The sequence below is a fragment of the Balaenoptera physalus genome (genome assembly GCF_965194825.1).
Source record: "Balaenoptera physalus genome assembly, chromosome: 7".
Lineage (NCBI taxonomy): Eukaryota > Metazoa > Chordata > Mammalia > Artiodactyla > Balaenopteridae > Balaenoptera > Balaenoptera physalus.
In genome coordinates this window covers 108,282,114-108,304,633 of record NC_138886.1, presented here as the reverse complement: position 1 = coordinate 108,304,633, position 22,520 = coordinate 108,282,114, and the positions used below count along the sequence as shown (strand labels likewise).

The following is a 22,520-nucleotide window of genomic DNA, read 5'->3' as shown; positions in this document are numbered from 1 at the left end:
GAGTGGGGCCGACGGTACGTGCCGGGGAAAGGCATTCCCACTTGTGCTCTTCTTCAAAGACAGAGGGAAGATCTACACAGGGCTTTAGTGTGTGCTGAGAATAAAGTAGGCTGAGACAAAGGATGAGGGAGAAAGGGCAAGCAAAGCTGTCGGCAAGAAGATGCTCGGCTTGCTTGGGGCGACAGCAGAGGTGGCTGGCAGAGCTGAGGTTTCGAAGGGAAGTGGGGATGGGGGCGTTGCAGGAGGTCAGACGGGAGGGGAGGCTGGACTGAGGGGTTTGGACCTATTCTGGAAGGCCGGGGGGCACCACGGGAGTTTGGAACCGGGGGAGTGATGCGATTGGAGCTGTGCTTTAGAAAGAAAATGCTAGAAGGGTGAAGAGGAGAGAATGGGGGTGGGAGAACTGGCAGGGTACAGCGAGAAGCTGCTAGCGGGCAGGGGGTCACAGCAGAGTGGAGGGCGCCCAGTGAAGACCTCAAGACGGAGCGGCAGGAACTCGGGGAGGCCAGAGACACCTCTCCCTGGAACCCATGCGCTTCCTGTGGGCCCCAGGACCTGAGACATCAATTAAGCAGAGGCCAAGCTGCAGGGACCCCAGAGGATACCCAGACCTGTGTTGCCCAGGCTGTGGCTTGTGCCCACTCCTAGGTTATGAAATTAATGTCATGGGTCATGAGCAGCATTCAAAACAATTGATATATTTTTCTACACGTGTACTGGGTCACAAGATAAAATGAATTGCTTATCGTGGAGTCTGATCCAAAAAGGTCTGAAAAATACCAACTCTAGTCTGACTGTACTTATGAGAAACAGAAGCCCAGAGGGGCAAAGTGAGTTGCCCAAGGTCCCCAAGGAAGCCCTGCCCTCCACGCCAGCACTTTTCCCGGGCCCCCCTCTGCTTGGCTAGATGCACCTCTGCAGGCTGCTCCCCACCCACAAGGTCAAGTTAGGCCCAAGGGTCTTCGGCTGTCTCCGGGTGCCCTGGGGTCAGGTCAGAGATTTGGACCCAAGCAGAGGGAGGAGCACAGGTGCAGCCGGGGGGGCTCACCTGGGGACATGGCCTTCATGTCTCGAGGGAACTTGCGACACACGTTGTTGTAGTTGGTGCAGATGTGGTGGAGACACCAGTCAGCCAACTGATACGCGCAGTGGAACTGGGAACAGACGGGAGCGCATCTGTGCTGGGACCCCAGGGGCGGGGTCTGCACACAGACATCTACAGTTGCCTTCAGAGCCAAAGCTTTGGCGCAGGTGGGCAAAGGCCCTGAGTCATAAAGACTCGAGAGGCACCTCGAGAGGCAAGGCCGCACAAAACCGTAAGGGAATGACGCTGGATTTGCTCCTTGGCACTGTCACGACCACCACCTCACCTCTGACCTGTCCCCGGCAGCCCCAGAAATCCACATTCCTATGCGGCGGCATCCTGCTGTGTCTGCCCTCCTCAGATATGACCCCTCGTCCTCCCCGCTGTCAGGGACCAAAGCAGCCTGCACTAAGGTGCTGACAACCAGGCTTAGAGAACTGACTTCCCAGGTGTGTCTGCCATGCTTTCACTTCGTAAACTAATCTTTACTGGTAGAATTGCTGGCACCCTGAGGGCCAGTGCGGGAGATTTTGCCTGTTTGGGAAAATGGAGGTGGGAAGTTCACTTTAGATGGCGAGTCCTCAGCGTGCCTTAAATGACCTCAGCAGGCAGCAACCACGTCTACACACGATTCTGGGCTTCCCTCCCCCGTCCTACGGTCTCCTGAAGTCTCTGTCCCTTCCCCCCATGGCCAGCCTCTCCTCTTGGCGGCGTAGGGTGTATCCTCTGGCCTGGAGGATGAGATGGGCTCTGCCCACTCAGGGAACCAAGTCTGACAATGGGTTCCCTTCCTACCCACCACCTCCCAGCCCCTCCCCATTCGCTGCCAAACGGGCAGACAGAGCCCAAAGCTGAGAATGTTGGAGAGATTCCTTCCCCTGCCATCCTACCTGAGCCAGTTCCAGGAACACAAGGACGTCCCCATCGATGTCTACCATCATCTGAGTTGCTTCCATCAGCCCGGTCACTGTGTATTGCTCTGTGACACACACACAGCCAGGAATGGGCTGAAGAACCACAGGAGTGGACAGGCACTTGGTTATCCCCCCTGGCAGGGGTCCATTGCAGGGCAAAGAAAGATCAGGGCCAGGGGTAAGTCCCAACAGGCCAGGAAAGGCCACAGGAGATTTAAGTCTGCTCCTACCAGCGAGGAAACTGGGATTAGAGCAAGACTTTCCCGGTGGAGTGGAGGTGGGAAGTGAAGGAGGAGATCAGAATCACCTAAAAGGATATTTCAAGCTACATATGTTGCACCAAGTAGTTATATAGGTGGGGTGAAAGCCCCCACCCCACAGAGCAGCCATTGAAACTGATGGGAGAGGGTATTAAACCTCAGGTTTGCTGAGAACTATGAATTAGAACTAAGGATTAAACCAAGTTGTTCGTATTGATTTAAATTTTGTAACAAATTGTGCACTAACCTTGCATTTCATGTTAAAACGTTTCTATGGAAGAAGTAAACACTCTTAGTCCTGAATTTTAACTGTATCACTATAAACTCATGAAGTATTTTATCTTTAAAAATATATTTCCCAGCTCAGTCCATGGAAAAGACCTAGAAACAAGAGCCATCCCAATAGCAAAAGCATCTCTAATGCACAGATTGCAGCCTTGAAATCCCATTTCCAACTACAAGAAACCAGGACTTCTTAGAGAAATGGCTGATTCCAGGTCTGGGGCAGGAAATGTACAAGAGGAACCTGGAACATCTTGTCATTCCAGATAATCAGAAAGCTCAGAGACTCTGCAGCCAACTTGAAGAGACTCCTACAGGCTAAGGAAGCAGTTGGGTATTTGAGCTTCCATAAAGCTAATTGCAATTATTTGAAACCAACTGAGTATGTTCAAATCTGAGAGTTCATAAGCATACTTAATAATAAGAAACTAATTGGTCACTCTCAAAGGATGATAGGAAAACAAATGTATCTTGAAAACTGGTAAATAAAAGAATCAAGCATTCACCTGCCTGTTCTACATGAACTATACCACTGGGTAAATGAACAGTAGGTGAGGGCAAGTTTCTCTCTTTTTAGAAGTATTCCAACAGATAAAGAAAAAAATGACTGAATTGGAATATTACCATTTCACAACACCTAATAAATTAATGGATCCAGGCAATGACACTCAATGGTTGCTAACGTCCCAAAAAGAGAGGAAAGCAGACAATCTATGCTTCTTGATGAAAAACAGAAACAATGTATGAAGTAGTCTTACCAAAAGGAAACTGAATGTGAATCTGATCTAGCCTCTAGATCCAATGGCCAGTTTACAGGAAATATGGTATACTATAGAAACGCAATCACTAAAAAAAAATCTAGATTTCCTAGATCAGTGGGGTTTTTCCAGCAAATTACAAGGGAAAGTTTTTTTTCATGGACAAGGTACTTATAGATTAAAAAAGAAAAAACGTAAAGGATATATAAAAAATAAAATCATGCTATAGTGTTTAAGGATGCACATTTGGATGATAAAACTATGAGGAAGTGTAAGGAAGTGAGGCCATAAAAAATATCCTAAAAAAGAGTAATAGGCAGAGTCATTCCTCCTGGGGACGGGGGAAGGGCCCGTGGTTGGGAGGGACAGGTGGAGGGCTTCTGGTATGGCCGGCAAGGGTCCCTTTGCTTTGTAATAATTCATTAAGCTGACCATATATTATGTGTATTTGTGTTATATTTAACATTAAAAAAAATTTAAGCTTGGGACTTCCCTGGTGGTGCAGTGGTTAAGACTCCACGCTCCCAATGCAGGGGGCCCAGGTTCGATCCCTGGTCAGAGAACTAGATTCCACATGCATGCTGCAGCTAAGAGTTCACATGCCACTGCCGGCAAGCCACGACTAAGGTGCCCACGTGCCATAACTAAGGAGCCCACCTGTCACAACTAAGACCCAGCGCAACCAAATAAATAAATGTTAAAAAAAAATTTTAAGCTTGAATTAATAACTTCATAGGAAGCATATATCACTAAACACAAAGCACCACTTATTACACCATACTTGGCATTTTCCATTGATCCTTGACAAGGTACATACACAACACATTTTTTAAATATGTTTTTTGGCACGTATGGAGCATTTCACTGGAAAAGTCATTCAATGTTATTTTCTATAAGCCTTTCCACGGAGCAGTGATTAACATTTTTAATCGCTACCTTGTGAAAATTACCCATGTGTGCTTAACCAATGGTGCCTATTTGACTTGTTTCTGATCACCTGCCATGATGAAACAAACTTAAACACCTTTATACGTTTTTTTCATGTGGGTCATTTCTTTGTAGATAGCCTTTCAAACGTTGAATTACTCGGTCTAAGAGTTTGGACAGTTTTCTGTGCTCTGGGAAGGCCACAGCACTTTTTCATGGATGGCCATGGATGACATATTGTTGCGGCTCTGATCTTTATTATTTATTTATATATTTATTTATTATAGGCCACAGTGTGTGGCATGCGGGATCTTAGTTCCCCGACCAGGGATCGAACCCGTGCCCCCTGCAGTGGAAGTGCGGAGTCCTAACCAACCACTGGTCCGCCAGGGAATTCCGCAGTTGTAAGCTTTAGCAGCCTCCCCCTCGCTCCCTGCCCTAAAGCCCTCGGTGTCCCCTGGACTCCCTCTGCAGAGGGAGTTAAGGCCCTTAATGTTAAGGCTCAGCTCCTAACATTTGGTTCTGATCAATGATTTCTCCCTTCTTCCTGGGACCAAGTCCCACCTTTCAACTCATTTCTCATCATGGGATCACTGCTTCCCTCATAGCTCAGTCCCAACCTTGATCATCTGCCCAGGGCCCCAGCAGCTCTGACACCGGGTCCTTCCCTGAACCTCAACTCAGTATCTGAGGCCCTGCTCTCTGACCCCTGACCCGCCCAAGAATACTAACCTCGACATCAACACCAGTACAGGTAGCAACGCCAACACCAATGCAATGCAAATGTCGACTCCAACATCAGCAGGCCCCAGATACCCCTCCTCGGGATGGCACCATCTCGCCTGCAGCCCTTGGACCCCGAACTCCTGCTCCTTGGTCTCCCTCCTGCCTCAGTCCCTGCTCCAACCCATCTCTGGGGTTGGTCCATCCTGAAAGCTGAGCTCGAGCTCTCAGGATCTACAAGGAATCAAGGAATTAGGAGTGGCAGGTCAATGTCTGCTGTCTATTTCTAGAAGAAGAAAGGGAAAGTGAAGGTGGGAGAGAAGAAGGAGGAAGAGGGAAAGGAGAAGAAGGAGAAGGAAAAGGAAAAGGAAAGGAAGGAGGAAGGGGAGGAGCAAGGGGAGAAATGAGGAACGGTGTTCTTTTCTTTCTGACTTCTTAAGCTTGCATGAGTGCGGCCAAGCTGATAAGAACACCAGGCCCTGGCGTCTGCTGGAGCCCACTTTGCTGGCCCAGATAACCTCTGGAGAGAGCCTACAAGGTGCTCCCACCGAGGATCTCTCACACACGTCCGTACATCCATGTCCCCACCCAACCCCAATACGCACCGACGTATTTCACTTTATGCAAACGTATTCCCTGGGTGCTCGTGGCCTGTCCCCTAGGAGGAGACAGGTGAGAGGAGAAATCATGACTCCTGCGGGTCCCCGACTCCTCCTCCCGGGAGGCCCCGGAGCTTAGTTACCTGTGAGGGCGACCAAGTGCGGCAGGCAGAGGCGGTTGGCCAGGATGATGAGCTGCATGTCGTCCAGGTCGGGGCTGGAGGTGAACATGCCGGTGTACAGGTATTCCAGCACGGCCCTCATGCAGCTCTTGCTCGTGTAAGGAAACACCACCTGCGGGTGGGAAGGAACAGAGCAGGCTGCGGTGAGGTCCAGCTGTAGGGAAAGAGGAACTCGGTTCCGAGGGACTCAGAAGGCTCTGGCCCACCTAGCTGGGCTACTCCAAACAGGCAGCCACCCCTTCGCGGCCCCTGGACCTGCTCAGAAGCCCCCTTCCCCAAAGGCTGGTCTCCCACAGCAACAGCCTGTGCTGAGCCCAGCTGCTGAGCACCTATGAGCAGGGCTCCAACAGCTTTTAAGAGGACCTTGCTAGCATCCTTCCGGCTTGGAGGATGTGTGCAGGAGTCCTTCTGGTCACCTGCACCCAGCCCCTCCCAGCCCTTCAGGGAGCAGTGCAAGTGGGATGCGAACGAGCAAAGCAGACACCAGCTGGTGTCTCCGGGCTGCTTGAAGCTGCTGCTCTGGGACCTCTTCAGAGCAGCACCGACACAAAAACTGCTTTCTCATCAGACGCCGGTCTCTCCAGGCTGCACTGGGAATCAGCTGGAGCTTTACAGCTGCTTCCGTGGTAGTGGTGGGCCCTGCGGCTTTGGAGAGTCCCCAGCCTCACACTTTTGCACGTCCCAAACCAACTCACGCTTCAAGGAGCAGAGACGACTCAAATCTGAACCCCTCCACTTCGCCTACCGGAAGGACGTCCTTCCCAGAAATTTTAGGAAATCCCTACTCTGTATCATAGGACGCTCTGCTGCACTGTTCTTCGTCCTGCTTTTCATTCAAGTGTTTGCTGAGCACTGACTAAGGGACCAGCGCTGAGGAGGGTACTCAGCAGAAGTAAAAGGCCCAGTCCCTACACTCAAGAGAAACCACAGACCAGCTGGGGAAACGGGGTGTGGACCCTCAGAACTTGAAGCCACTGCACACAGAAGGACCTTGTTAATTGCAAGGCTGAGTGATGGACAGTCAATGGTGCAGGAGTTCAGAGAAGATGGAGAACAGGGCCACGGCCTGGGCTACTCGGCTTGGCTGGGAGAATGGAAAGGCGAGAACAGACTTGAGAGAATAGACTTAAGAGGATATTTCTAAGGACACACTGACAGGCCCCTTCCAACTCTGCGTTTCCAGTCTAGGTGCCCAAGAAAGCAGCGGTACCAGTGAGAACAAGGGGTTGGAGTGGCCCTGATTAAGGGAAGGGTGATTGCATGAAGTGTTTCTTTCTAGTTTCTGTATTCTGATGCTTTGAAATTTGGGGCCTTGCTGACCCTAGAGGGACTTCCTAGAGATAATAAAGGACTCACCTGAGATCATGCCTTTCATATGCAAACCAAACAATCCAGAGCCCACACCCCCAGTTATCTCCTTTATCTGCTCTCACACTCCAGGCCTCTCTCCCCCTGCCCTAATTACCCCAGGGCCAGGTACTAGATGACTCAGGACAGCCCCTATGCCCCAGAGCCTGAGGAAATTATTCAAACTAGCCAACCCTAAGCCTGTTTACCCTGCTTCACCTGTTCCTTCCCATGGAAGAGACAATAAAGGCTCTTGCCCACAGTTCCCCTTACTCCCTCTGCCTCATGACCCAACCTGGTGCTTCCCTGAATGTCCCCAGATGCTGTGTGCCCCTCCCATTGAGATCTGTGAGTATAACAATCTATCTTTTTAACGCAGTTTTTTCCTGATCTGTTGGCTTCACCATACCTCAATTATAATAAAACCTACATTTAAAAACAGTGATGGATTCAGTTTGGGACACACTAAATATTTTTCTAGTTATTTCACGTGGGTCCGGGAGAAAGCAAGGTACAATGTATAGAGCCAAGGAATCAGAAGTCTTGAGTTCAAGTCCTACCCTCTCCTTTCTACTTACAGAGCTTTGCATAAGTCGCTTAACCTCTCAGGTCCTCACCTTCCTTACATGTAAAGTGGAAGGCTACGCTATAAGAGTCACGTGTGAGACAATATAAGACAACGAATCGAAAGTGTCTTCTAAACTGTAGAGTTAAGATGTTACCGTAATTCCCTATCCTGGTATATTGGAAAGTCCTTGGCTGTGGGAACCATCTCATAAACTTCTCTCGGGCCCATCACTCAGTGGTTTGCACACAGTCAAGGCTGAAGAAAGTACCATTAAGTGACAGATGCCTCAGATGGGAAGGGAGTAAGTTTCTCTCTTTCCCAACCATTCCCATCCTAGCCTTACCTCCCTGGTGGAACTCTCCACAAACGGCCCCCCAAACATGGCAGCCATCCAGTCACAGCTGGAAATCAACAGGGGCTTGTGGGCGCTGATGGTGCCATCATCCAGGATGAAGGTCACATCTGTCCGGGTGGAGAAGAGGCATCACGTGAGCATGTGGGGAAAGAATGTGGGACAACCAACCCTAAGGGTCAACAGTGCGCCCAGACAACCTGCTTGCTTCTGAGCCACAGGCTGTGAAGTACTATGTGACCACGCTCTCAGGCTGGGGACACTGGGCTTCAGGAGCAGAGCCACTGTGTCTCCAGGACATCAGCAGCTGAGATGACTTAGAATGCTGCTTGGACCTCAGAAGGCTCCTGGAGGGAACTCCCCTGCCTTCTGGACATCAGCTCCTTGGCACGTTCCATACCTGAGAAGGTGCCTTTTGCCAAGCACTCCTTAACCCGGTTGGTCCGGCGGACGTGGAAGGCCTTGGTGATCTCCTGGTTCATGAAGGCCTCATTGTTGAGAATGTTGGCCACCATCATGCGCAGATCAAAGACCTCGAGCAGCTCAGCAATGTGGGCGATGTGCATAAGGTCCCGCTCGTTCTCGTCCAGCTCCCCTGTGTACAGGTACTTGAGAACAGCCCGGAAGGGCCCCGGCTGGATGGAGTTGTCCATTTTCACCACCACCATCAGCCGGGATTTGTAAGTCAGTGGATCCTCTGCCATCTCTTCCTGGATGCTCACAAAAGCTCTGCTCCAGGAAGACAGCACTCGACCCCTCCCAGGCAGGTACCCTGTCCCGTTGCCCCGTAAGATCCCGTCGCTAGTTGAAGCCCGGAGCCCAGCGGGCCCGGAGCCCCCGCCCTCCTCCACACTCTCGCACACATCAAAGCTGGCTGCCCGAAGCAGGAAGTCCCGGCCGTGGTGGTGGTGGTGATGGTGGTGGTGTTGATCAGGGTGACCCCGGTGGTCCTCCGGGCAGGGGCCTCCTGACCCTGAGGGGCCCCCCAGATCCTCCTCACTCAGGTCCATGAGGAACAGGTCGTAGAACTTGGAGGAGGAAGTGGAGAGGTAGATCTTGTGGGCAAAGATGCGCACACGTTCCTGCAGCACCAGGATGATGTCCGCGCACAGCGGGTCCTCCAGGAGGTGGGCGGGGCACTCCTCGCTGCTGGAGGGGGGGTCGGGCACCACAATGATGGGGGGAGGCGGCTTGGGGGGCAGGAAGGGTGCCTGCAGCAGAGGCCGCTGCACATTGCGGAGGTGGGACTTCCAGAACTGCAGGTGCCGGCGGGAGATGAGCGCTGCACGTATGGCGTTGTCAAAGACGTCCTTGATGCCGAACTGGGCCACCACGCTGGTCTCGTAGTAGGGGATGCCCAGCTCCTTGGCCACCTCCCGACCCTTCTCTGGGGGAAGGATCTCATTGGGCTTGATGGGCCTGGCAGGTTCAAGAAGGGAAGCCAAATTCATGTTGGTGGTAGAGAGCGGGGGGCGGGGAGAGGCAGCTCTCCAGAGCCTGTCTGTTTTTCACTAGGCTGGAGGGTCTCTGCTCAGGATCCGTGTCCTAAGCCCCATTCCTGCCCTGCTCATTTCCACTCCCTTCCTCCTCTGTCTCACTAAATCCTACTAGTCCTTCAAGGCTCACTTCCAATCCCCTCTTCTTCCAGGAAGCCCTCCATATCTATGCCAGGCCCTGGTGATCTCCCCAGCTCAAAACAGTGGTAGCAATAACCACCTCTCTGGCAATTAGCATGCAACATTCCACGTTGGTTTTTAACATGTTCACCTATCAAGTTCATCTCTCAGCAAGATTATAAGCCCCCTTCATGCAAAGACTCCCTCTCCTTCTCTCCTCATGATGCTTAGCCCAGTATGGCCCACTCAGTGTGTAACAGATGGATAGCTGGATGGATGGATGGATGGATGGGTGAATGAAAGAATGAGAACTCTTGTTGTCTCCCTACATGAGCTAGCTTCAAATGGAGGGAGAGATGTGAGGCTCAGTGGATTCCCTCAGGACTGAGCAGGAAGCCGGGAGACACCCCCCGCACCCCCTCTGCCGCCTTCCCCTCCCTAGGCACCAGCACCCCCTACCTAGCCAAGGGTCTCCTGGCCCTATTGACAGCCTCCAGGTCGGCGTAGCGCAGGTCCAGCTGGCAGCCCACCAAGATGACAGGTGCTCGGGGGCAGAAGTGCTTGATTTCTGGGTACCACATGGTCTTGACATGGTGGAGGGAGTTGGGGTTGGCAATGGAGAAGCACAGAACCACCACATCGGATCTGGCGGTGGGAGAGTGAGGTTACAGGCAAAGAAAGCTAGTGGTAGGTTCCCTGCCCCTGGAACGAGGGGGAACACACATACCCACCTGCACCCCCTACACTACAGTCCCACGTCTGTCATATGGATCTGCTCACATGATCTTACCCAGAACGTATAATAACAGCACCTCTAGTTTATGCACCCCTAACTTAGCATTTTAGAGCTTTCAAAGACTCTTGTTTTGACCTCACAGCTATCCTGTGAGTTAGAAATGACCACTTTTTACCATCTCATCTGCGAAAACTCATCTCAGAACAGCTTTCCTAATTGCTCAGAGTCGCAGAGCTACTGCTTCACAGGGTAGGACTCAAACCAGGCGTCCTGATCGCAAACCACCCAGGCTGCCGCCCCCTCGAGGCTCTGCCCGTGCTGCTTTCTCCACTCCTTCCTCCCAGGCTCAGTTTCACAGAGTCGCTTCATACCTCGGGGAAAGCAGGGAAAAGCCATCCACTTGGCTCCCCGCAGGCAGCCGGGGGCCTTCCCTACCTCCCATAAGCAAAGCGACGGTCTTTGTGGTGATCTCCAAAGGTGTCCCAGAGGCGGAGGGACACGCTGACATCATCTACCACGTCTCGGGAACGTTCCAGCACCTGTGGGAGCAGGGAGGGGGACAGGAATCTAGGGCAATGGTTCTTGGAGGCCCTGCGTGCCTGCTCACTCCTGAGGGTCCTGCAACATGGGGGCTGGAGGGACACCTAGTGCCTCCCAACGTGTGCCTTAAAACACCTTCATGCAGGTGCCATCTCTGCAGACTCACTAACAAGAGCTGGCCAGGAGGTGAGAGACTCTCAGAGGGCAGACCGTTATGGGAGTGGACGGGATCTCACAGGGAGCCTGCCCTTGTTCCCAACTGTACCTGCCCATTGGACACTTCCGAGCCTCTGATCTTTTGGTATCATTAGCTGGCAGCTTCTTTCCTACCACCAGCTCTCATCTCCCCAAAGCACCACCCCTTTCCCCCCTTCAGGGCTCCCCATTACTGGGGGCTATGATTCCACAAGATGCTATGCATATGCTCTATGCACAAGAGCTCAGCCATGCAAAACACAAAGAGCCAAGGACCCCTCCCCTGGAGGGGGGGCTCCTCTCAGACCCCCCTCCCGGGGCTCCGTGCTCTTCAGCTGCCTCCACCCGACCCCTAAGGGGCTTCCATGAGCTCAGCACGGGCCCCGTTTGGAGTGATCCCTGGGGAAGAAGCCCAGATGCGTGGCGTGGACGCCCAGCCTTACCTCCTGACACACCCGGTACTGGTCGATGGCCCAAACTGTGGGCACGTGGGTGGCGAGTAGCTGGTACTGGGTGAGGGTGGCATTGCAGGCCCGGGCACAGATGAGCCTGGTCTTGCCCACAGCGTTGTCCCCCACTACCACGCACTTGATGGTCTCTACGTTTGGCCTTTCATAATCCATGTCAGAATCCATTAATTGGGACCTGAGGGAGAGGAGAGAAGTGGTGAAGACAGCTTTGCATGCCAGCCCCCGGAGGGCCGGGGCCAGCTGCTCTCCTCAGCCAGGGCTGCCCCCTCTCCAAGCATCTGAGCGGAGAGGAGGAGGAAGGAGCGGGCGGCTTTCTGGGCAAGAGCTCTGCAGGGGCCGGAGGAGACGGGAGCCCCTTCAGGCTGAGAGGTGCAGCTCCACCAGGTGAACCTCTGGTCTCCCTCCTGTTGCCACCATCCTCCGGTGGGGCTTCGGGATGGGGGGGATGCCTGAGAGAGATGCCAAGGCGGAGTCTGCCCAGGGCCAGTCCCCACCCTCCCGGGAAGAGAAGTGTCTGCCTAGGAAGCTCAGTCATCATCGGCTCTCCTTCTCCAGCCAGCAGGGCTGTGGCAGCAGCACAACAAACAGCTGAGAGAAGCGGAGTCACGGCCAGGTCCCCACCCCTTCCCAGCATGCCGGAGGGCAGGGCCGCTTTAAAATTTAATGGACTTGTCAAAGCTGGGCAGCAGCTCTCCTGGCCTCCACCTTTGTCTCTCTCCCTCTCTGGTTGTGGATTTCCAAGCCCCAGCCTGCCCATGGCTATCCTTCAACCCCGGCCCCCTTTATGGAGACGCCAGAGTTTTTCAGCCCAGGCTCTTTGGGCTGAGGAGGCTTCCGGATGCACCTGAGCAGTCCACAGGCCTCCCCGCTCCTCCTCTGGGCCTGTCCCGTTGCCTACGTGGCTCACTCAGCAGCAGGCCCTGTTTTGAGATGGCAGTGGGGGTAACTACGGGCCTGGGATGATACACCCCACGGCTAATAGACCAATGGGCCTTCCCATCCCCTACCCAGGCCTACCCTCCAAGCATCCTGCAACCAGTTTCAGGGGAAGTGAGATACGCTCCTTTCCGCACTTCTCCTTCCTGGGGAGGAGGGTTCTCAGGCTGGAAGCCCCCAGACACTGGCAACCCTGGAAGGAAGCTCGCTAACTTGACTGCATGGGTAATGGGGAAGCAGAGAGTCAGAAACTTGGGCCTGAATTTCCGGGCAAATATTTGCCTTCGTTTCCTTCTGTGTTGGGTAGAGAGGAAGCGGCTTGCCCACCCACAGAGAGGGATTGCTCAAATCAACAAACAGAAGTCCCTTCTGTAGTCAAAATGTCATGTCAGTGTTTAAAAAGCTGTCCCCAGGAGGGGGCCCTCGGCTTGAAGGGGCTTTTGCTGGCAGCCTCGCAGTTGGCGTCCACCTCCTGGAAGAGCTGAAGAGAGAGGGTCGGGGTAGATGCAGGCGTTATTAGGAAGCCTGGTTTTGCCAGGGTCATTGGCCTGCCCCTGCTCACATTCTCTGTGCGCCTGAAGTCAGCTGGGGGTTGGAGCAATTTGGAGGAATCCTTCCCAGGCCAAGGCAGGCTGAGCTCAGAGGAGTCCTGGAGGCTGCCCAGGCACCCTCACTGCTGAGCCATCCAGCCCAAGAGTCAGGCCACCATGCCGGGCTGTAACTGGATGCCAGCATGCAGGAATGCAGACCTGAAATATCCAAGTAACGATGGCAACTGGGATTTGCTCGAGTTGATGCATCTCAGCCACCTAAGCAAAAAGTACAGCAAGGACTTTTCAATGAGACAAGCGCCTCCCCCTTCTTGGAATTTTACAGGATCTAAACAACAAGGGGTCTCCGTGCAGGTTCCCCCCCACCCCCCCGCCAGTCTCCAGCGCAACCGTCTGCCTCATTCCTTCTCCTTCCTCTGCCCCTGCTCGCCCTCCCCAGCAAGCAACCATGATTCTGCTGACCATCTTGCCTCCCCGCTGCTCTCTCTCCTGAACTGAGGACCGGGAACCCCATGTTGACAGCTCCTGGTCTCAAGTCAGGCAGCGGGGAGGATGTGTTGGCGCTAGGAGGAATCTTCTGGGTTGTGGTTTCTGTTTTATCGATTGAAGAACAAAACAGATAGAATCCCAAATACAAATACATGCAGCTGTAGGAGAAAGATAAAAACCTACTAGCCCACAGAACTTCCTTCTCAAATTTAGATTCCAGCAGCACGGAGGTGTGTAGGCAGAAGGGGGGATGAGGAGGTACGGAGCAGGCACATCAGTTCTTACATCCGGGAGCAGCTGGATGGCGAGGAGGGTGTCAGAACACCAGCAGAGCAGTTCAGTGCTGGTCCAAGATCACCGAGTCTATGATTCAAACACTCAGGCACACCTTATGCACCTCTGTGGTTAAGCAGGGGACAGCTAACCAACAAGCGGGAGGGCGACACTGTGCTGTGAGTTTAGACAGCAGACCTGTTGGGTGCTGCTCCAGCGGAGCAGCCCCTCCCCATCCATTCCCCAGCTGTCCCTGAGTCCTTCCCCAGCTTGTCCTTTGACTTCCTCCCGACTCTTATCATTCTCACCCACTCCACCCCTGTGCCAACTGCCTGACTGGCAAACTTCATTGTCAGATCTGGGAAAGGGCAAATCACTTCACTTCTCTGGGCCGCAATCTGCCCTTCTGGAAAATGGGTATGAAGGCTCCCAAAGAAAGTCTCCTGAATCTTGGTAAATCCACGCCAAGAAAGCCTGGGCCAAAAGGAGGTATTTGCCTTCTTATGTAATGTGGTATTATATAATGCTGGATTACATATCTATATGTGTAATTATATCTCTCTTTAAGATACACACTGGCCCAATTAAGCCAGCAGAACTCTTAGTCTAATCAGGCCTGTCTTTAAAAGGACCTGTACTGGAGATATGGTGCCACTGCCAACAGTAATCTAATTTTTGCTCAAGAATATTGCTACTTTACTGTATCACTGCTTATATACAATGGCACAACCCACTCAGTAAGCTTCTCAACTTCCCCTTTCCTTCTGGCACTCTCTCCTTCAATGACTCTAGACTTTTCTGCACAATTGCCTCATCCCCATTCCTTCTGAGCCTCCTGACTAACCTCCATATGCTATGGCTTCCTCGCCACCTGCCCTGGCTATCACGACCCCCAGGCCACTCCTTTCCCTCAATGATCCCAGCGTCACGTAGGTGCTCCCTTCCCACCCCATCCCATGATCCCTGTTCCCTTCTCCAAAAACAGCCTCCTGCCCACTGCTCTCCCAGCTCTTTGAACTCAGGACAGGCCAAAATGAAAGGTGTGCTCAAATTAGCTGCAAACCTCACCGGCTCCCAGTCCCACACCCACACACCTACACACACTCTTTGCAGAGCCCAGAAAAGCCCCTCTTTCCCTCCCACAGCTGATAGGAGGCTTGTTCATCTGTAGCTGCCCTAGTCTGGTTGTCAAGGAAACAACAGAATCTCCCTGGGAGCCTGCTTTGTCTCCTAGCAACCAATACCCCACATCCTGCATCTTACACAAAATACAAAATATCTTGAAAATGAAGGTAAAAATCAAGGAGGATGTATAGGATCAGGAAGAGAAAAGCAGAGAGGGTGGCCTTCCAATTAAAAGAGGCTCCCACCCAGGTCACTGACATTGTAACATGGGGGAAGGCAAAGACATGAATCCCTCCACAGACCCGATGGGCAGCAGGGCCCAAAGGGATCCTGAATGGTCATATTAACAAAAAATGCAAGCCTAAACACAGAATAAGCCTCTTCAAACATCAACAAACAGCCCTAAGGATTTCTCCCAGTAGTTTGGCAGAACTCAGACGCACAGACTGCAATGGAGTGTGTGGAAAGAAACATCTCCAGAACAGCGAGCAAAACACATTCCATTGGTTTTTAACGGAAACATTTCCACCACTCTGGACCTTTTTTCCTGCACACTGTTCTGCACACACATGCAAAATAAAAATTAAAAAAAATTTTAAATGGGGAAGGGGGAAGGCCACGACACGCCACGGCAATCAAGTCATCTTCCTTTCCCTAGATAAACCAAGAAAATGTTAGTCCCCCGCCCCCTAAGACCCCAGCAGCCGAAGCTATAGCCCAGGCAAGAGCGGAAGCCCAAGGGAAGTCAGGAGGAGCGCAGACAGGGCCCGGGAGGACGCAGAAGAGGGGAAGCGGCGCGTTTCCAGAGGCTGCTTGCAACCCAGCCATAACAGAAATTAATCATTTACTTACACCGCTACATGTGACGGGGTAATTTCTAGCGTAAGGAACACATCTCTTCCTGCTAAGCACGCTCATTTTAGTGAAATGGCTGGGGTCACTCCGCGCGTGCAAGTTAGGACGATGCCGGCGCCGTCGCGCTGCTGCCGCTCTGGTTCCGGGCCCGGTTCGCGTTAGATCAAAAACTCTGACAGAGCAGCCCGGGCCGGACAGCGGGCAGGGAGCGGCCGCGCGCGCGGCACTGCAGCCATTGCCTCTTCCGGATCAGCATCTCCCCGCGCCCCCGGCGCCCAGAGTCATGGAGGCACGCCGGAGCCGGGCAGCTGGCGGCCGCTCCGACCTCCGCGGCTGGGCCGCGCCGCCGCCAACGGTCCTCTGGCTGTGGAGGCTGGAGGCAGCGAGCAGGAGTGGGCTAGAGTGGCGAGGCCGCCACTGCTACGCGCCCGGGCCCGCTCCGAAGGCGCGGCCACAAAGACGCCTAGCGCCGCAGTCCCAGGGACCGCTCGCGACCTCCTTTTTTCATTCACAAAAAGGGAAAGGAAAAAAAAAAAGAAAGAAAGAAGGCAGGAAAAAAGGTGGGGCAAAATCGTACCCAGGACGCCAGCCGTGACAGGTGCCTCCCATCTCGGCGCTCCGTTGGTGGAAAGGGGTCGGTGGGCGGGGAAGGGGCGGAGAAAGAAGGGGATTGGGCGTCTCGGAGGCCCCGCCCCCGGCCCCGCCTCGCGACGCCGCTCGCTCCCTCTCCTCTTCCCCCCACCTCCCCCCACTCCGGGAGGGAAGCGGCGTAGAGGGTATCGGCTCGTCCCTCGTGCTGGGGCAGCGTCCCTCTACCTGGCGAGGATCAAAACCTCACTGGACTCCCACGGGGTTCCCCCCTTTCCTCCGGGAGGCTGAGAAAGAACTCCTAGAGCGTCCTAGTCCGCCCTGAAAGGGGTGCGAGTTAGGGAAGGGGAACTCGACATTTTTGCCTTGACCCTTACTTAGCCCCAGGCCTCCACCGCTTCCCATGGGAAAAGGAAGACAGCGTTTCCTCTGCCGGCAGGGCCGTTTTTCTGGCATTTGAGGGCCTTCCTCCCTCCATCATCACCCCTGCAGCTACAGCCTATGTCTCCAATTTCCATGGCCCTTAATGAGTTTCAGGGTGGGCCCTGTACCACCTGCACCTGTTTCCCATCGAAGCCTTCCCCCCCCCCCCCGCCCCCGTCCCTCTTCTCCAGCAGGCTCCACTTCCATCCCACATTCATCCTATTGCCACCTGGCATTCACCAGTATCTTCTGCCCTCTGAAAGAAATGCCACGAAGACACTAGCCCTGGAGACATTACCTAAGGCACCTTTGGGCTCTCTGTCTCAAAATTCTGTAAAATAGATTACAAGGGATGACATCTGTAATGTGAGTGGTCCTCAAAGGAAGTTTCCATGTTCAAGGCTAGTTTGATTATGAGGATCTTGACTGCTAGTAATTACAGTAGTCAGCTCAGTCTGGTTTTATCCATCTTGTCGATTACATCTGGACAATTTTTAAAGCCCAGATTGACGTGCCTCCCACTTAACCCCCTCCATCACACCTCCAACTTGTGCTCTGAGAATGCAAATCCACTTTAATACTAGTTTCTGCAACATATAATTGCCAAAAAATAAAGCCAAATAAAAAATGAATTTTGTATTGTCTGAAGCATGCTTCCCATCTATGAATGCATATAATTGGAAGTTGCCCACCAAGGTGTTCATGCTTTCCAGCCTGGTCCATGTTCAGTAAGTGCGTGATTGGTGAGGGATGCTTCCCCCACCTCCTTCTGAATCTACCTAGAGCTGGAAGAAGAGATTAAGCATGATCGAGGGTGCTACTAGTTAGGACTCCCTCTTCATAAAACAGAGCAATGGTTTGAACACGTGCTTAGGAAAGAAACTCAGCTGTGTACAGGTGTGCTCCTCCCACAGGTTTGGTGTTGAAGAGCCTCACCCCATCCTCTGCGCCAAGAGCACAGCATGAGATCTCTGCATGGGCACCATGGGGGGTCCAGGGTGTCTGACATCCTGATCCCTCCACCCACTCCAGAGCACCAGCCTGTTGGCTTCACGTTTCACACATCCCAGCAACAGGCAGAGCCCCAGTGCAGCACAGAGCAGGAAAAGAGAACTGACCTCTCCCCAAAGTCATGGGGCAACAGGGCTTGCAGCTATGCGCCCTTTCTCTTTTTGGAGAAAGAGGCACCAGATCACAGCTTTTTCTCCTCATCAGGGCAACTGAAGATTCTCAACTCGAGAGGCAGATCACTACCAAGACCCAGCCCTCAGCCTCTGCCCCAACTGTGGCCAATGCCAGACCTTCTTCCCACCCAACCCTGGCCCTCAATTCATGCCTCCCAGCTACTCAAGACAGCCTCAAGATCTTGGCTCCCAGGCCAAGGATCTGGCTACCATGTTTGCTTCATCTTTGCCAGCCCTCCAATGGAAAACAGGGCCATTCCCTGAGGCTGGGTCCCTCGCCAGCAACCAAGGAGTTGTCAGTGGCCCGCTCTGAGCCCTCTGACCCAGGCCCCAGCTCCCAGCCCTCAGCAGCCTCTCATAGCGCAGGCAGCCTCCCCACTCCCCCTCACCTTGCACCCCGCCCATCCCAGCCCTGGGGCGTCCATTTTCCTCGCTTCAGATTACAGTCATTCCTTGGTATCTGCTAGGGATTGGTTTCGGGAGCCCTCTGGGAATAACAAAATCCTCAAATGCTCAAGTCCCTTATATAAAATGGCAAAGTACAATGAATACAGTTGGTGTTCCCTATTCTCAGGTTTCCATGCGGATGCAGAAACCTGTGAATACGAAGCACCAACTGTATACATATTTATTGGAAAACAATCTGCCTATAAGTGGACCCGAACGGTGGAAACCCTTGTTGTTCAAGGGTCAACTGTATGTCTAAAGTCAGGCCTGTGTGGGAAGTTTTTCCAGAAAGGCTCCTGGCCTTTCTCTCTCTGCCTCCTGCTTTCTTCTGTTACACACACACCACACCACACACACACACACACACACACACACACACACACACACACACACACACCAGCCCCCTCTTCCCAGTTTCTGCAGCTTGGAACCATTGTGTGTTTCTTTGGAGCACTTCAGGACGGGCTGTTGACTCCCCCATATAACTGGCTGGCTGGGTGTCCGCACTGCCTTTCTGCTGGCGGCCCAGGCAAGGACCTTCCTCGCCAGGCTTACTTGCCCTGAGGGGACAGTGCCTCGCTGCAGCCTGAGGGGTTCCTTCCCTTCTAGTTTCCCACCTCCCCAAAAAATCTCTTCCCTTACCACAGCCCTATTGTGACTCCTCCTGCCCAATGACATAAACCCCTTGAACTTGTCCCCCAAAGTCACCCCCTCCATCTATCCCCATAACCTCCCTCCTCCAGGACATCAAGCGCTGCCGTTTTCCTGAAGCCCGTGAGCAGGAGGCTGGTCTGGGGAGAGAACTCTCCATCTGGTTCTCAGGAATGCACCCATGCAGCAGGCTCTCAGCCAGTGCCACCAAGCCCTCCTCTCCCTGTGGCTCTGAAGGTCCCTCCCTGGTACCAGCCCAAGCTATGCAGACCCCTCCCACTGTGACTTCCTCCAGCCTGCATGTTCCATTTGCTTCCCAAGCAGCTTCAGCCCTTCAACTATTTGTGGGCTGCTAGCCTGTCTTCTCTTCGCCCCTCTCCTGGAACACTCGAGCCTCTGTGAAGCCCACCCCATAGGCCTTCTGACGTGGGCTGACCCTATCTCCAGCAATGTGCAGAGTCAGAGGCTTCTCAAGATGCAGAGCCCCTGCAGGGTGAAGGAGCCAAATCTGGAAGCCTGGAGTCTCTCAGCCTCCTTGCCCAGGGCTCGGTGGGAATTTCAGGTTTCTGCGAGGAGACAGGAATCTTCTGGACCTTTGCTCAAGTGACTCCCTCAGCCTGAACACCCTTCCTCTTTCCACCCCCTTCACTTGGATAATGCTTACTCACCCTTCAAATCTCAGCCTAGATGTCACTTCCTCCAGGAAGTCTTCCATGAGTATCCCCTGCAAAGTCTAGGTTCCCTACCCTTCCTCTACACTTCCCTAAAAATATCAGTCACCCTGCTGTATCATTGGGTCTCTCTGTCCCTCACAGTACTGAGGACACTTTAGGGAAGGGACTATGCTTATTCAAAAGAGTACCCTTCGTGCTGGTCTAGCGCCTGGCAACAGACACTCAAGAGGGGCTCAATAAATCCTGGACGTGTGGATAAACGTTTGGGGTACAGAACTTGATGGGGAAGGAGTTGACATCACCCAGTGGCTACTCACATGCTGTCCAGAGAGGGCTTCCACAGGTTGTACTGGCCTTTTCTTCGGGCTGCCATTGTTCTGTGCTCCCTCCAGGCTCCCGTTGGGCTGGATGGAAGGGAAGGGGGCAGGGCAGGGGAAGAGAGTGGGAGAAGGAATGAGCACACTGTGAGTAATGCAAAGAGGCACCACCAGGTCGATCAGCCCAAACAGAGGGTCCTACTCAAGGTAAGAGCATGGCTTCTGCTGTCCAGGCCCGATGGGCTGAGACACTCAGCCCCGGGGCTAAGAGAGAGGCCATCAAAGGGAGACAAGGGGCTCCTTGAGGGGCAAGAACTGGGGTTATGGGCCATCCCATGCTGCAGGCATCTACACATTCTGAACTGGTTTGGTAATTTGGAAAGATCGATCCGTTGTCCATCAGGAGACCTGGATTCCATCCTCATGCAACTGTGTGACTTTGGACAATTCCCAGACCTCTCTGGGCCTCAGCTTTCTCATGTACAAGGGTTGGGTCAGGTGACTTTTGAGGCTCATTCCAGCACTGACATCTGATATGAGTTCCTAACATGGAAGGCCTATATCTTATTGGCTGTCCTTTTCATTGGAGCAGCTCCTGACTCAAACTGGGCCTCAGTAAAATATCAGCTGATGGCTGCCAAGGCTGAGCGCAGAAGGAAGCATTTTGGGCTGGAGGGTGGGGGGATTAGACACATGGTAAGAGGCAGAGAGTGAACCTCATTCTGCCATCGTCCCCACTTTCAGCTTCCTTAAGTGGTCAGTCACAATTTGGGGACCAATTCAGCCAAAGAAAATTTTAGAACTTCCGGAGAAATAGGGAATGATCAAGAAAGGGCTTAGAGAGGCCAGCCATAGACCTCTGGAAACAGATGGCACTGTGTCATTTCAGGGTAATGGAAGGGTATCTCTGTGACAACCCCCTAGGGGCAGGGTGGTGACAAGACAGAAGGAAGCCAAGGGAAGAGGAGGCCCCCCAAGCCCAGTGAGGGCAGAGATGTGGACCACAGCAGCCCCAAGAGCCCAGAGTGAAGGAAACCAAAACAGAGGAGGAGCCGATCTCAGTTCTAGTAACCCCTCCATCAGGAACTGGCTATGTGACTTTGGTCAAGGAATTTCATCTCTCTGGTCCCCCATTGAGGATAACAGTATTCCTTGCCCGAAGTCAAGGGGTGGCTAGATGATTTTCTCGTCTTCCCGGGCTGAGATCAGAGACTGTGTGGTCCCTTGAACTCTTCCGCCACTTCCGCCTTCTCTCCATCACAGACCTACGCTGGAACGGAAGACCGGTGCCATGTGTTCCTGTGCACCCCAGGGCTGCCTATGGAAAGCAGACAGCACAGAGGGCATGGGGCGAGGATCGGGGGGTGGAATTCTGACAGTCTGACCTACCAGGGTTGGAAAATTTCAGACCCACCTTGGCCCAGCGCCTGGGGAGTAGCGGGGATGGGGTTGGGGGACGGTCCTGAGAAAATGAACAAACCAGGTGAGGCAGTGAATTCTGCTTGAGATCCTCCAAGCCCAGCTGGTCCTTGCAGCCTTCCTACAGCCACACCGTGGGGCTGGCAGGGCTGCTTCCAGCAGGAACTGAAGAATCCATTCCCATTCAGGTCTGGCCAGGCTATAGCCAGCCCTTGCTAGCAGAGTTCTGAGCAGGTAGACCCCTCTGCCCACCCACCCAAGCCCCTCTCCCCTGGCCCTGCGCAGCTGGCTGAGGCCTCCACGAAACAGATATTGCAGCTTTGAAACAGCGCTTCGTTCAGTAGAGAAATTGGAGCACTTATTGACTTATGTCTTTAAAGAGCTGCAAGTACCATCACCACGAATGCCATGGGGGAAAGACGTGATCCACTACGAGTCTCCTGGGATGTTCATTTCTCAGGACAGTGCACCGGAAGCCACTGCCAGGCCAGCTGGAAGCAGAAAGAAGCTAGATGGTGTTTCTTCTGCCCTGCTTTCTAGGCAGGAAAATGACAAGAGGGGGACAAAAATGCATCCCCTAGCCAGTGCACCTGGGCACGAGATCCTGAACTTCAGGCAAGCTGCAGAACTTCTGAGAGAGGGCAGGCCCATTCCTGGAGCCTGCAGAGCTACAAGTGAGAAGCTCTGAGGAGGCCGATCACCCCAAAATAGACTTGTTTTTTTTTGCAGCATTTTCATGAGGCATTGGCATCGCTTGCAGCATGAAAAAAAAATAGCCTGAACTGTTAACAAATAAAATTATAAAAAGCCCCAACTGTTCCCCACAGGTTTCCATGTGGCTGCAGTGTTCGAGAGGGGGCAGGGAGGGGTCTAGGAGAGAGGGACAGGGGAGGTGTGTGGCCAGGAGCCCCCAATCTCCTCTCTTCTGACCCAATTTTCTCCCTCGGTAGCTGGTTGTGCTAGAGTTCACAGAGATAATAATTGGTGTCAGGGATGGGAAAGTTTTCTGTTGGCCCTCAGAAGTGGTCCACTGTG

At 53.2% G+C, this 22,520-nt stretch overlaps 1 protein-coding gene across 4 annotated transcripts in view; it reads right to left on the bottom strand.

Moving 5' to 3' along the window:
• RHOBTB2 (Rho related BTB domain containing 2) overlaps positions 1-20,172 on the bottom strand; it is a 32,615-nt gene extending 12,443 nt beyond the window's left edge. Inside the window, exons 1-11 of one of the 4 annotated variants that reach the window (XM_082470708.1) lie at positions 20,067-20,153; positions 15,780-17,578; positions 13,052-13,238; positions 11,527-11,728; positions 10,784-10,887; positions 10,072-10,257; positions 8,397-9,415; positions 7,988-8,106; positions 5,691-5,841; positions 4,958-5,182; positions 1,975-2,063 (exon numbers count right to left, since the gene is read on the bottom strand). In XM_082470708.1, coding sequence (XP_082326834.1) covers positions 4,965-5,182; positions 5,691-5,841; positions 7,988-8,106; positions 8,397-9,415; positions 10,072-10,257; positions 10,784-10,887; positions 11,527-11,728; positions 13,052-13,224 — 2,172 coding nt within the window. In that variant the 5' untranslated portion in view covers positions 13,225-13,238; positions 15,780-17,578; positions 20,067-20,153 and the 3' untranslated portion in view covers positions 1,975-2,063; positions 4,958-4,964. Of the gene's footprint in view, positions 1-1,048; positions 1,155-1,974; positions 2,064-4,957; positions 5,235-5,690; positions 5,842-7,987; positions 8,107-8,396; positions 9,416-10,071; positions 10,258-10,783; positions 10,888-11,526; positions 11,729-13,051; positions 13,239-15,779; positions 17,579-20,066 lie in introns of those variants that run through there. The other 3 variants (XM_082470707.1, XM_082470706.1, XM_082470709.1) reach the window with 3 other exon arrangements.
• Between the last annotated feature and the right edge of the window lie 2,348 nt (positions 20,173-22,520).